General features: G+C 66.2%; 1 protein-coding gene across 1 annotated transcript in view; it reads right to left on the bottom strand.

Annotated features, from left to right (window-relative positions):
- The window catches only part of CDC42BPG (CDC42 binding protein kinase gamma), a 14,042-nt gene that overhangs the window by 2,577 nt on the left and 1,497 nt on the right, over positions 1-9,968 (bottom strand). Inside the window, exons 6-32 of the mRNA XM_045297178.1 lie at positions 9,707-9,861; positions 9,353-9,553; positions 8,999-9,247; positions 8,526-8,605; positions 7,714-7,811; positions 7,550-7,630; positions 7,258-7,364; positions 6,996-7,175; positions 6,516-6,763; positions 6,344-6,419; positions 6,097-6,203; positions 5,894-6,008; positions 5,641-5,789; positions 5,467-5,555; positions 5,165-5,217; positions 4,986-5,069; positions 4,839-4,898; positions 4,553-4,658; positions 4,252-4,385; positions 4,030-4,169; positions 3,860-3,941; positions 3,053-3,269; positions 2,182-2,244; positions 1,489-2,085; positions 407-504; positions 243-327; positions 12-132 (exon numbers count right to left, since the gene is read on the bottom strand). Coding sequence (XP_045153113.1) covers positions 12-132; positions 243-327; positions 407-504; positions 1,489-2,085; positions 2,182-2,244; positions 3,053-3,269; positions 3,860-3,941; positions 4,030-4,169; positions 4,252-4,385; positions 4,553-4,658; positions 4,839-4,898; positions 4,986-5,069; positions 5,165-5,217; positions 5,467-5,555; positions 5,641-5,789; positions 5,894-6,008; positions 6,097-6,203; positions 6,344-6,419; positions 6,516-6,763; positions 6,996-7,175; positions 7,258-7,364; positions 7,550-7,630; positions 7,714-7,811; positions 8,526-8,605; positions 8,999-9,247; positions 9,353-9,553; positions 9,707-9,861 — 3,775 coding nt within the window. The remainder of the gene's footprint in view (positions 1-11; positions 133-242; positions 328-406; positions 505-1,488; positions 2,086-2,181; positions 2,245-3,052; positions 3,270-3,859; positions 3,942-4,029; positions 4,170-4,251; positions 4,386-4,552; positions 4,659-4,838; positions 4,899-4,985; positions 5,070-5,164; positions 5,218-5,466; positions 5,556-5,640; positions 5,790-5,893; positions 6,009-6,096; positions 6,204-6,343; positions 6,420-6,515; positions 6,764-6,995; positions 7,176-7,257; positions 7,365-7,549; positions 7,631-7,713; positions 7,812-8,525; positions 8,606-8,998; positions 9,248-9,352; positions 9,554-9,706; positions 9,862-9,968) is intronic.

Raw genomic sequence — 9,968 nt, 5'->3', positions numbered from 1 at the left:
CGCATGCGCACCTGCGCTGCTGCTGCCGCTGCGCCTCCGACACGCGGAAGAAGAAGCGGCGCTTGCTCTTGGTGCGGAACAGCTGGCGCCGGCTGTTGTCCGTGAGGTCCGGGATGTCGAACTCGTCCTTCTCTGCGGAAGGGGCAGAGCTGGGTGGAGCACCAGGTCCCCAAAGCAGACAGACAGACTGACACGCATACACACCTGTCCGTCCCCGCCCCGCCCCCCGCCCCCTCCCTCACCTGCCAGCCGGTTCCTGAGGTAGGTCAGGCGGACCTTCTCGGTGCCAAAGAGGAACAGCGAGCCCTCGGGGTTCAGGAGACGCACCTGGGACAGCGGGCACACGGGTCACAGCAGGCCACCCTTTTGCAAGCCGACCCCAGCCCACGGTCCGGGAGGCCCTCACCTTCTTGAATGGTACGGTCTGGACCCATTCTGCCCTCCTCACGTCAAACACGTCCAGGGAGTTCTCACTGAACACTGTCAGGTAGGGGGCGGCGTAGCCTGTGGGGCGGGGGCGGAGCCTGAGCCCTGTCATACCCTGTGCATGGCCACAGCGCGACCCCCCAGCTCGCTGGGGGACCATCCCTGGTCGCCCCAGTCGGGATCCATTCCGGTTCACCCCTCAGCAGCGCTGTTTTCTGCACCACCCTTGTGTGAGACTCAGCCGCACCCCAGGAAGAACCACAGCTAGAAACTGGAATGCCATCTCCCAGGTCTTACACCACCGGCTCCCGGTGCACATCCTCCTCCGCCCCATTTATTCAGTCATTCACTCCCCGCACGTCCAGACTCCCAGGTGTGCCTGCCCTGCTGAGTCCTGGATGTGAGTGAGGCAAGCAGCCTAGCACATGCTGCAGGTCTCCGTGCCCGAAGCCTGTCATGACACTAAGTGGCCACCATCGAGCCAATTCAAACTCATCGTGCCCTCTCCGGGGCAGCATGAATTAACTGCTCCCGTGTTTCCAAAACAAATCGCTACGGGAGCAGGCAGCCTCATATTTCTTCCCAAGTAGCAGCTGGTGGGTTTGAACTGCAATCTTGAGCTTCATAGCCCAACTCCCATTAACCGACAGTGGCCCCAGTGGCCTCCTGCACTGCAGTCAAAAGTGACGAAGTCCAGAGCAGGGGTGCAAAGAAAGGAGTGGGGTGGGGGACAAAGAAGAGGCACGGCCCACGAGAGGGGCATTGACAGTTGGACCGGACCTCGGATGTGTGGATGCCGGCCAGCTCGAGGCTAAGCGGACCCTGGAGCTGGACAGGGTTCAGGGTTTGCCAGGCACGGAGAGGAAGGTAGCTCTGGGGGGCGTGCAAGCATGAACAGAGAGGTGAGCAGCTTCCCAGGGGCAATTGGAATCAGGCTGTGGAGGAGCGCCGGTATCAAGCCCAGGAGTTTGGGAGGCACGCTGCCTCATTCCCCACGTCGTGGGGTACATGGTCGGTGTCCACAGCCAAGCCCTGCCCGGCCCCACCCTCCCCAGGCCTTACCCCAGCCCGTTGGGGCAGCAGGCCACAGCAGCTCGTGGGCCCGGGACTTCCGGCCGGCACCATCCACGTAGACACCGGCAGTGGTAAAGAGCAGCAGGAGCTCGCTGAGACTGAGCTCCACGGCGCCCAGCGCTTCGCCCAGGCTCCCGCGGGATGGTGGTTCCTCGGGCACCAGCCCAGCCCCCAGTGCCAAGGGCGTGGCCTCGTTGAGCAGCGGGTAGAGGGTGAAGGTCCCGGCTGCGCCCACGCACAGCCGATCGCCCAGCAGCCCCAAGCTCTGCACGGGGGCTGGGGCCTGCAGCTCCCGGATGCGGTGCTGCCAGGGCCCCGGGCCAGGCCCCAGCTGGTAGCAGAGCACCTGGCGCTTGATGGCCACGCAGAGCACCGGGGTGCGGGCCTGCAGGATGCGCCCTGCGGCCAGCGCCTGGCAGCCCCGAGACTCGGGGATCTTAGTGCCCGAGGCCTCTGAGTTCTCCAGCTCCGAGAGGGCAAAGAGGCGCACGCTGGGGCCGCGGCCGCACAGCACGACCAGCAAGCCGGCGGAGGGGCTCATGGCCAGCTGCTGTACCCGCCGGCACTCGCCAACCTGGAAGATGTCTGCAGGTTGGGGTAGGCAGAGAGGACATCACCAGCTGGTGGGGGAGGGGATGAGCCCCCACCTGCCCACAGGGGTGGGGGTGGGGAGGCAGGTACCATTGCTGTGCAGATGGATCACAAACAGCCCCTCCTCGGTGCCCAGGGCAAGCCGGTCCTGGTCTGGGAGAGGGTCAGAGGTCAGAAGTCATTCTCCCTGCTCATCGGCCTGCCCTTGCCGGGCCTCCGTTTCCCTGAAGGAAATGGGGATGGGGAGCCCGACGCCCCTACCCAACAGCATCTTTCCCTCGAAGCACCTGAGCCAGCTTTGGTGGGGAGAGGGCTGCAGGCGTGGGTCCAGGGTCAGAGGCATGCCACCTTGAACTGTGGGATTTGGAGTAAGCCAGCCACCCTCCCCGAGCCTCAGTTTCCCCTTGTGTATCAGGACCTAAAGGTGGCTTTGGCACAGAGCTGCTAGGAGGGAGAGGTAGGAAGGGGTGCCAGTTCTGGTCAGCAGAGTCCCCGTCTGCAGCTGTCCCTACTCAACAAGTGCCCTCACGCCTCCAGCTTCCCTGGCCAGGGACCAACAACCTCTCCTGTGGCTATACCCTGAGTGACCGCAGGGAGAGACCGCATGCCCCGAGGGCCTTGGTGGCCACTCCTCCCTGTCACGGAGTCCTGGAAGGGCCACCCGGCTGCCCACGGCCACCCGGCTGGTGGCAGGAGCACCACCACCATCATCGATCACCCTGTTTGTCTGTATCCAGAGCCTCTGACCTGCCCTCATGCGTGAGGGTCTCTTTCAGGAAACGGAGAAACCAAGGCACAGAGAAACAGGGTGCTGAGAGGCCAGGCCTCCACCCCTCCTCCCAGGGCTGCTCACGCAGGAGAAGGGCATCTCAGCGGACACTCAGAGGGTCTTTCTGCAGGGACTGGGCCGTGATGGCTGCCCTCGTGACTGCCAGGCCTAAGCAGGTCCCCGGGGGCTCACCGATGATGGCGGCGCAGAGTGTGTGGGGCAGCAGCGGCAGCCCGTTGTCGTAGGCTTCCTTGAGGGTGTACACGGGCCAGGGCCGGGGCCGTCCCTCCTGCAGCAGTCGCTGCAGCTCGCCCAGCACCTGCAGCCAGCGCTCGCGTTCGGCCTCGCTCTCTGCCAGCAGCAGCACAGTGCACGTGGTGGGCGGCACTGCGAGCTGGGAGGCCGTCACCTGCGGGTAGCGACCAGGGCTGGGCGCATGGGACTGGGCCCAGGGCCAGCCACCCCTCCTCATCCCCCATCTGCACCAGCTGCTTGTGGCGCCGGCCAGGTGCGGGGCTAGGCCCAGCGTGCGACTGTTTCGACTTTGTGTGGGCAGGGCCACGCTAGGAGAGGCTGGGGCATTGTGGGAACAGGGGAAGGGCCCTTGTACTCAGGTCAAGAGGTGCAGGAAGAGTTTTGGGAGCTGGAGGGAAAGGTGGCGTGACTGGGCTGAGTCCAGGTGGGTGAAGGGCTAGGGTCCCGAGGGGCTGGGGTCCCCCAGGCGGAAGGGAGTTATGGGCGGAGGAGACAGAATGTGCCAGGCCAAGCAGTGAGGCCCACAGGGCCCTCTTGGAAGTGAGGAAGCAGGTCACAGTGCCAGCAGGGGCAGACTGTGGGCCGAGGGCAGCCGAGAGCCACAGAGGATCTTAGCAGGGCAGGGCACGGCCAGCCCCGTATGGAAGGTGGGGCAGTACAGGGAGGCAGCATTCCCACGGAGGTGAGGGGCAGCCAGGGCTGGAAGGGGAGGATGTCTGAGGTCTGGCTCACCCAGGGACTCACCATAAAGATTCGTGGCAGGTCCTTGGATTGGGCGTGGATGACGTCAGAGGCCAGGACGGGGGTAGCTGAGAACTGGGAGTCCCTGGAATGGCCACAGAGGGGCAGGTCAGAGGACATGCTGCTGTGGCCCCCCCTGCCCCCTCACCCCACGCCCCTGCCCCCGTACCCACCTCAAATCCAGCGCCTGCAGGAGGGCCCCGCTGGCTGGGCTGAGCCGGGTGTCGGGGGCATCAAACAGCAGCAGGCGGGAGTCACTGAGTGCTGCAAAGACGCGCTGCCAGCCACGACGGACGCCTGAGGGCCGGGGCACCTGGAGAAAGGTAGGTGTGGTGGTGGGACCGACAGGCCCTCTTGCCTTCCCCGCCTCCCACCTCCTAGCCCAGCTCACTCACCGACAGGAAGCCCTCATAGGCGGTGCCTGTGCCCGTCTCGGGGTGCACTCCCAGGGCTGTGCAGAGCTGCTCTGGGGGCACAGGGCACAGGGGGGCCTGCAGGGCACAGGCGGAGTGGCAGAAATAGCCACAGGCTGTGGGGATAGGGGAGGGGGACTTGTAATCACAGAGGCCCCGGAGAACTGGAAACACTTCCCCACCCAGGGAGGGGAAAAACTCAGTGGGGACTTGGAGGCAGCAGCCCCCTGCCCATCACATTCCCCACCCCACCCCCATGAAGGGAGGGGTGCAGGATCCTCACCGTCACAGCGAAGGCCCTGGCGGGCCAGGCCCAGCATCAGCGAGGTGCAGCGGAGACACTTGGTGGGAGAGGGGAAGGTCCGGGGACGAAGCACATGTGAGCCGGGCTAGAGAGAAAGGGCCATCACTCTGAGCCTGGCCATGGCTTCTGGGACCCCACACCCATCCCTGAGGCTCCTGGGGGCCAGGCTGGGCTGGCTGAGGCCACAGTACCCTGACTCACTACCACGGGGACACCCCCACCCCCACCTGTGCTCTGGCTCTAAGGGAGAAGGGTGGCCACTAACCTTAGCAGGAGGACTGTCCACAGGGACTGTGGTGGAAGCAGGTGCCCTGGGGAAGACAGCCTGCGAGGAGCAAGGCGAGCAGAGAAGTGAAGGGTGGGCAGCAGGTGGGTGCCAGGCTCTCCCCATCCCAGGAACCCCCTGGCTTACCCCCATGCGCAGGCTGCGACGGCCCTCAGGCCTCAGCTCTGGCTCTGGGCATCCCGGCCTCTGGCCTTCTCCGGCGGACTCCTTCTGGGGATAGAAGGCGGGGTGGGGGGCAATGTCAGGGCCTCGTGTGGCTCCTCCTGTCCCCCACTTCTCCCCAGCATCCACCTCCCGGGCCTTACCTCTGAGCTCCAGAAGGACAGGAAGGGAAGCAGGGAGCTGGTCGGCTTGGCGTCTGGAGACAGAGGCAGGGTCACCAAGGGTGGGGTCCCCTGCCCAGTCCTAAGCCCTGCTCCTGAGGAACCAGGGGCCCCCAGGGCCACGGATTCCACTGGGTCTAGTGGCGTGGGCTGCACAGAGCAGGTGCTCAGTGAGGGCTGCGGGCAGGGGGTGGCAGGTTCTAGGTGCAAACTCAGGCCCCCGCAGCCTCTCAGGAGGCTGAACCCACGGGTACCATTGCCGGCAGGTGTGGCTGGCCACTCACCGCCCGGGCCTCGGGCCTGCAGCTCCTCGCGCAGTGTGGCCAGCTCCTGCTGCAGGCCCTGCCTCTGCCTCTCGGTCTCCTGCAGCCGTCTGGGGAAGGACCGGAAGGACTCACCCTGGGCCCTCCACGGTCGGTTTCCCGCAGGACCCTGCCGCTCCCGCCGACCTCCTTCACCTCTCGGACTGCAGCTGGGCCTCCTGCACCTGCGTCAGGTGCTCCTGCAGGCTCTGCTTCGCTCGGATCTCGGCTTCCAGGGCCGACTGCAGCTCCAGGCGCGCAGAAGCCTCCATCTTCTGCAGCCGCCGCGCCTTCCACTGGTGGTCCTGGCCGGCCGCGGGGTGCCCAGGTGAGATGCCCACCGTGCCCTCCGTGCCCACCCCCTCTGCTGCCTGGGGCGCCTGCTCCCCGCCCCGGGGCATTTGCTTACCAGCGGCCGGGCAGGGAGCGTCTGAGTACCCACGTTCCGCAGGGACTCCAGCTCCTCGGACATCTTAGTGGCCAGGGCCTGCAGGTAGCCCCTGGAGACCTTCTCGTCGTTCACCCTGGCGGGGGAGGGCTCAGGGTCAGGGACCGGGCCCTCAGCCCCACCCCAGCTCCACCCAGGCCCCCCCACCAGCCCAGGGCATCCACCAGCCCAGGATGTCTGCGATCTGGGCCTCCCAGTTGCTCTCCGTCTCCCGTCGCTGCCCCTCCAGCCGCTGCACGCTCTGCTGCTCCTGCTCCAGCTCGGCCGCCAGCTGTGGGCAGCGGGGAGGCCGGTCACCCACTACAGCTGGCCCACCAGCAAGGGGGCCAGCCTGCCCCACGCCCCTGGCAGCAGCCCTGTCCACCCACCCCGCTGTCTGTCTGTCCATGCTGCCCTCGGCCCCCCGCTCACCCGCTTCTGCGCCTGAATCAGCTGCCGGTTTTCCTCCTGCAGCTGGGCCAAGGCTTCCTCCTTCCCGCTCAGCAGACTGTAGGTGGTCCGGCGGGCGGAGGGGAGTGTGTGAGCCCAGACCCCAGCTACCCCACCCAAGAGGCCCACCACCTGCCCATGCCACCTGGCTCACCCCTGACTGCCAGCCTGGTCCAGCCGCCTCTGCTGAGTGGCCACCTCCTCTTGCAGCTGGGCCTCCTGCGGTCGGCCCCTGGGAGGTCCTGTGCCGTTGGTCTCAGGGGTTGTGTGCATGGGCTGGAGGGGCCGAGGCTGCTGCCCTCCCCGAGCCCGAGCAGGTTCCTTCTCCAGGCTCAGCTCCCGCCGCCGCCGCCTCTGCAGTCGGGTCACCTCCTGGCGCAGGGTGGCTGCCTGGGCCTCCAGCTGGGATGGGGGGCAGCCGGAGCAGGCAATGCTGACCGTGCCCACCCCGGCTCCTCCCACCATAGGCCTTGCAGCTGACCAGTCCCACCGCCCTGGCCCCTCCTAAGTCCTCGGTCGACTACAGGGGGTGGTCCAGAGGACCATGGAGTCCCCAGCTCCCCAAACTTCCTCCAGCTGCCACAGACGACCAGGGGTTACCTGCTCCACCCCAACCCTGCCCCACAGCACCCACCTCACTCCGGGCACCCTGCGCTTCCTCCAGCTGGGCGCTCAGGGCCTGGTTCTGGCTGGCCGCGGCCGCCTCTCTCTCCTGGGTCTCCTGAAGCAGCTGGAGCAGCTCCTCCTGACGCTCCTGAGCCTGGCACAGCTCCTGGGCCAAGACACCGAGCCCGGCCCGCGCCTCGGCCAGCTCCTGAGGTCGGAAGGGAAGGCCAGGCCTGGCTCAGCAACAGACTGGCCGGCAAGGAGCCCAGCCACTGCCCTCTGGCTCTCACCTGGCGCAGCTGGTCTCTCTCTCGGCACAGGTCACTGGCCTGGCTGGGGCTGCCTGCAGGGGGCCCATCTGTCTGGGACAGGCGGGCTGTGCCGTCCCTCAGCGCCTCTGTGGGGAACAGTCGCGGAAATGACACATGTGGAATGCCCAGCCTTGGCCGGCACCACATAGACAGACTCAGACAGCTCCAGGTGCTGCCTTGAGCCCATGAGGCAGGCGTGCCAGCCTTGAGCCCAGGTTGGACTCGGTGTGCTGAGGAGGGAGGGGGGCGGGGGTGCGGGGGTGCGGGGTACCTGACAGTCTCTCCCGTAGAGTCAGCACTTCCTTGCGTAGCGTCTCCAGCTCCTGGGAGTCTGAGGGCAGCCGCTGGGCCTCTGGCAGGGAGCGGTCACAGTGAGCGTCCAGTCCAACTCCAGACCCCTCCCCCCCACCACAGTGGGTCTGGATCCCCATGTACCAAGGAGCTTCCGAACCAGCTCTGCCTTCTCCTCCTCCAGGCACAGGAGCTTCCCCTCCAGGGCAGCCAGATGGTCCAAACTGCCTTCGGGAGCAGGACTGGGGCGGGGAGAGTAGGGCCATGAGGGCTGGCACACACCCACTCCCCGAAGCCCCCTGCTGTGTCTGCTCACTCATTCAGCCAAGAACCACCCAGGGTGCACCTGCCCCGAGCCCAGCCCCGAGCCAGCTAGGGAGGGCAAGAGGACCAGGGACTGCGAGGGTGCCACCGAGGAAGGTGAGGGTGACTGGAGGCCCCTTCGGAGGTGGCCAGGCAGCCCCCATGTGGCAGCCTAGGGCCATGGCTTCATGGTTCCCAGGGCCCAAGTTCAAGGGCCAGCCTTGGTCCTATGTGACCTTGAACCTAAGGCACGTGGGTCTCTGTTCCCTAAGGGAACAACAGCCACAACACCAGGGCCTCAAGGACTCTGTGATTTGGGCTCACAGGTCCTGGGGCCCCACACCCCCACACCCCCCCACACCCTAGGTCCTCAGAGAGGAGACTGGGCCAGGAGCATCTCCCAGAGGCACCAGTGGGGCCTGGAATCAAGGAGGACCCTTCAAGCTCCTGGCCCCTGGCTCAGAGATGGGACATTCTCAGCTGGGATGGGGTTGTTCTACCGAGAACTCAAAGTGCACTTCCTGTGCACATGGTACACGCGGGCACAGGCAGGCCATCCAGCCCCCCAATGGGCTCGGCTTCCAGCCCCTTCAGGCTGGGCAGCTGAGGTCTTCACTAGGAGGGGCTCCCCAGAAAGGGAGGGGTAGACTCACCTGGGCGAAGTATAGGTGAAGCCCACGAAGGGCAGGTGGTGACCTGAGAGGGCCCCATGGGAGGGAGGCGGCAGGGTGGCCTGCAGGAGAAAGAGGATTCTAGGATGAGGCTGCAGGAGGCCCTTTGGAAAGGGCAAGCCCGCCTCGCTTGGCTCAGGTACACCCTGGGGGAGGGGTAACTAATGCTGGTAAGGGGCTGGGAGCTGGGGTAAAACAAACCACAACTCCCATGGCTCAAGGCAAGGCGGCGGGGAGCTTTGGCTATTAGCACCCCATTTGGGGTCAAAGGAAGGTCCTTCATTTGGTGGGACCCCTACTTCATTACAGCTCCCCCTAGGGAGCACAGAACACCCATGAGTCCCTGGGAGCCACGGGCCTCCTCCCCAGCCCCGGCTACTCTTGGGGAACATGCGGGGGTCCCTGGGGAACGTTGGTGAGGGTCAAGGCAGTTCTCTTTCGGACCGGCCACCTACGGAGTGGTTAAGGGTGTCGTCGTCCACGTCGAAATTGGAGGTGTCCACGGGCCCTCGTAGCTCGGGGATGTAGGGGGCAGTGCTGGTGGCCAGCCGCTCCCAGTCCACTCCCTCGAAGAAGGGGTGCTTCTGGAAGTCGCCCAGCCCGCCGCGGCCCAGGCGCTCCTCCTGACCACACAGCAGCTGGCGGATTAGGTCGCACGCGCTGGCCGGCACGTTGGGCACATCCGGGGGGAACTGCAGATGGTCCTGCTGGCCGAGCGGGGAGGTGTGTGTGGGGATGGGGGCCCAGCTGCCTGGACAGGCGTCTCGGCCAACGCCTTCCCCGGGGGACTCCAGAGCCTGGCAGCCCACCTCATGGTTCATGATCTTGCCGTAAGTCTCCACCAGGGACTCGGCATAGAAGGGCGTCTCCCCAAAGAGCAGCTCGTAGGCGCAGACCCCCAGAGACCACCAGTCGCACTGGGGGCCGTAGTGGCCCTTGCCCTCCTCCATGGCCTGCAGGATCTCAGGGGAGATGTAGTCTGGTGTCCCCACTGCCACCGAGGAGTCCACCTGCGGGCAGGGCAGCGGGGAAAACGCCTTGAGGACAGCCTGGGGCGGGGCTGCACCTGCTAGCCCCGCCCCCTGCAACACCTCGCTGGCTCGGCGCCCCAGGACCCCGCTTCCCATGTGCCAGGAACCTCCATTCGAGGGCAGGGGCCTCACCATGCCGCTGTTGTTGAGACGCAGGCAGGAGCCGAAGTCGGCCAGGCGGACGTGCCCGTTCATGTCCAGCAGGATGTTGTCCGGCTTGACGTCCCTGAGGAGGGCGGGGCAGGGGCGGGGCTGTACAGGCACGCGTGGGGATGTGCAGGTGGCCACTTGGGCGTGCTCCCACGTGCACCCGTGGGTGAGGAGTGGGCTGAAAGGTAGGGGTGGGTGGACAGACTCCCAAGGGGGATGAGTGGGGCTCGTGGACCCAGGGGCA

This window comes from Echinops telfairi, unplaced genomic scaffold (assembly GCF_000313985.2).
Source record: "Echinops telfairi isolate 266 unplaced genomic scaffold, ASM31398v2 ScPeMD7_7417;HRSCAF=8455, whole genome shotgun sequence".
Classification (NCBI taxonomy): Eukaryota; Metazoa; Chordata; class Mammalia; order Afrosoricida; family Tenrecidae; genus Echinops; species Echinops telfairi.
Note: the sequence above shows the minus strand (reverse complement) of the source record. Positions and strands in the feature narration are given on the sequence as shown.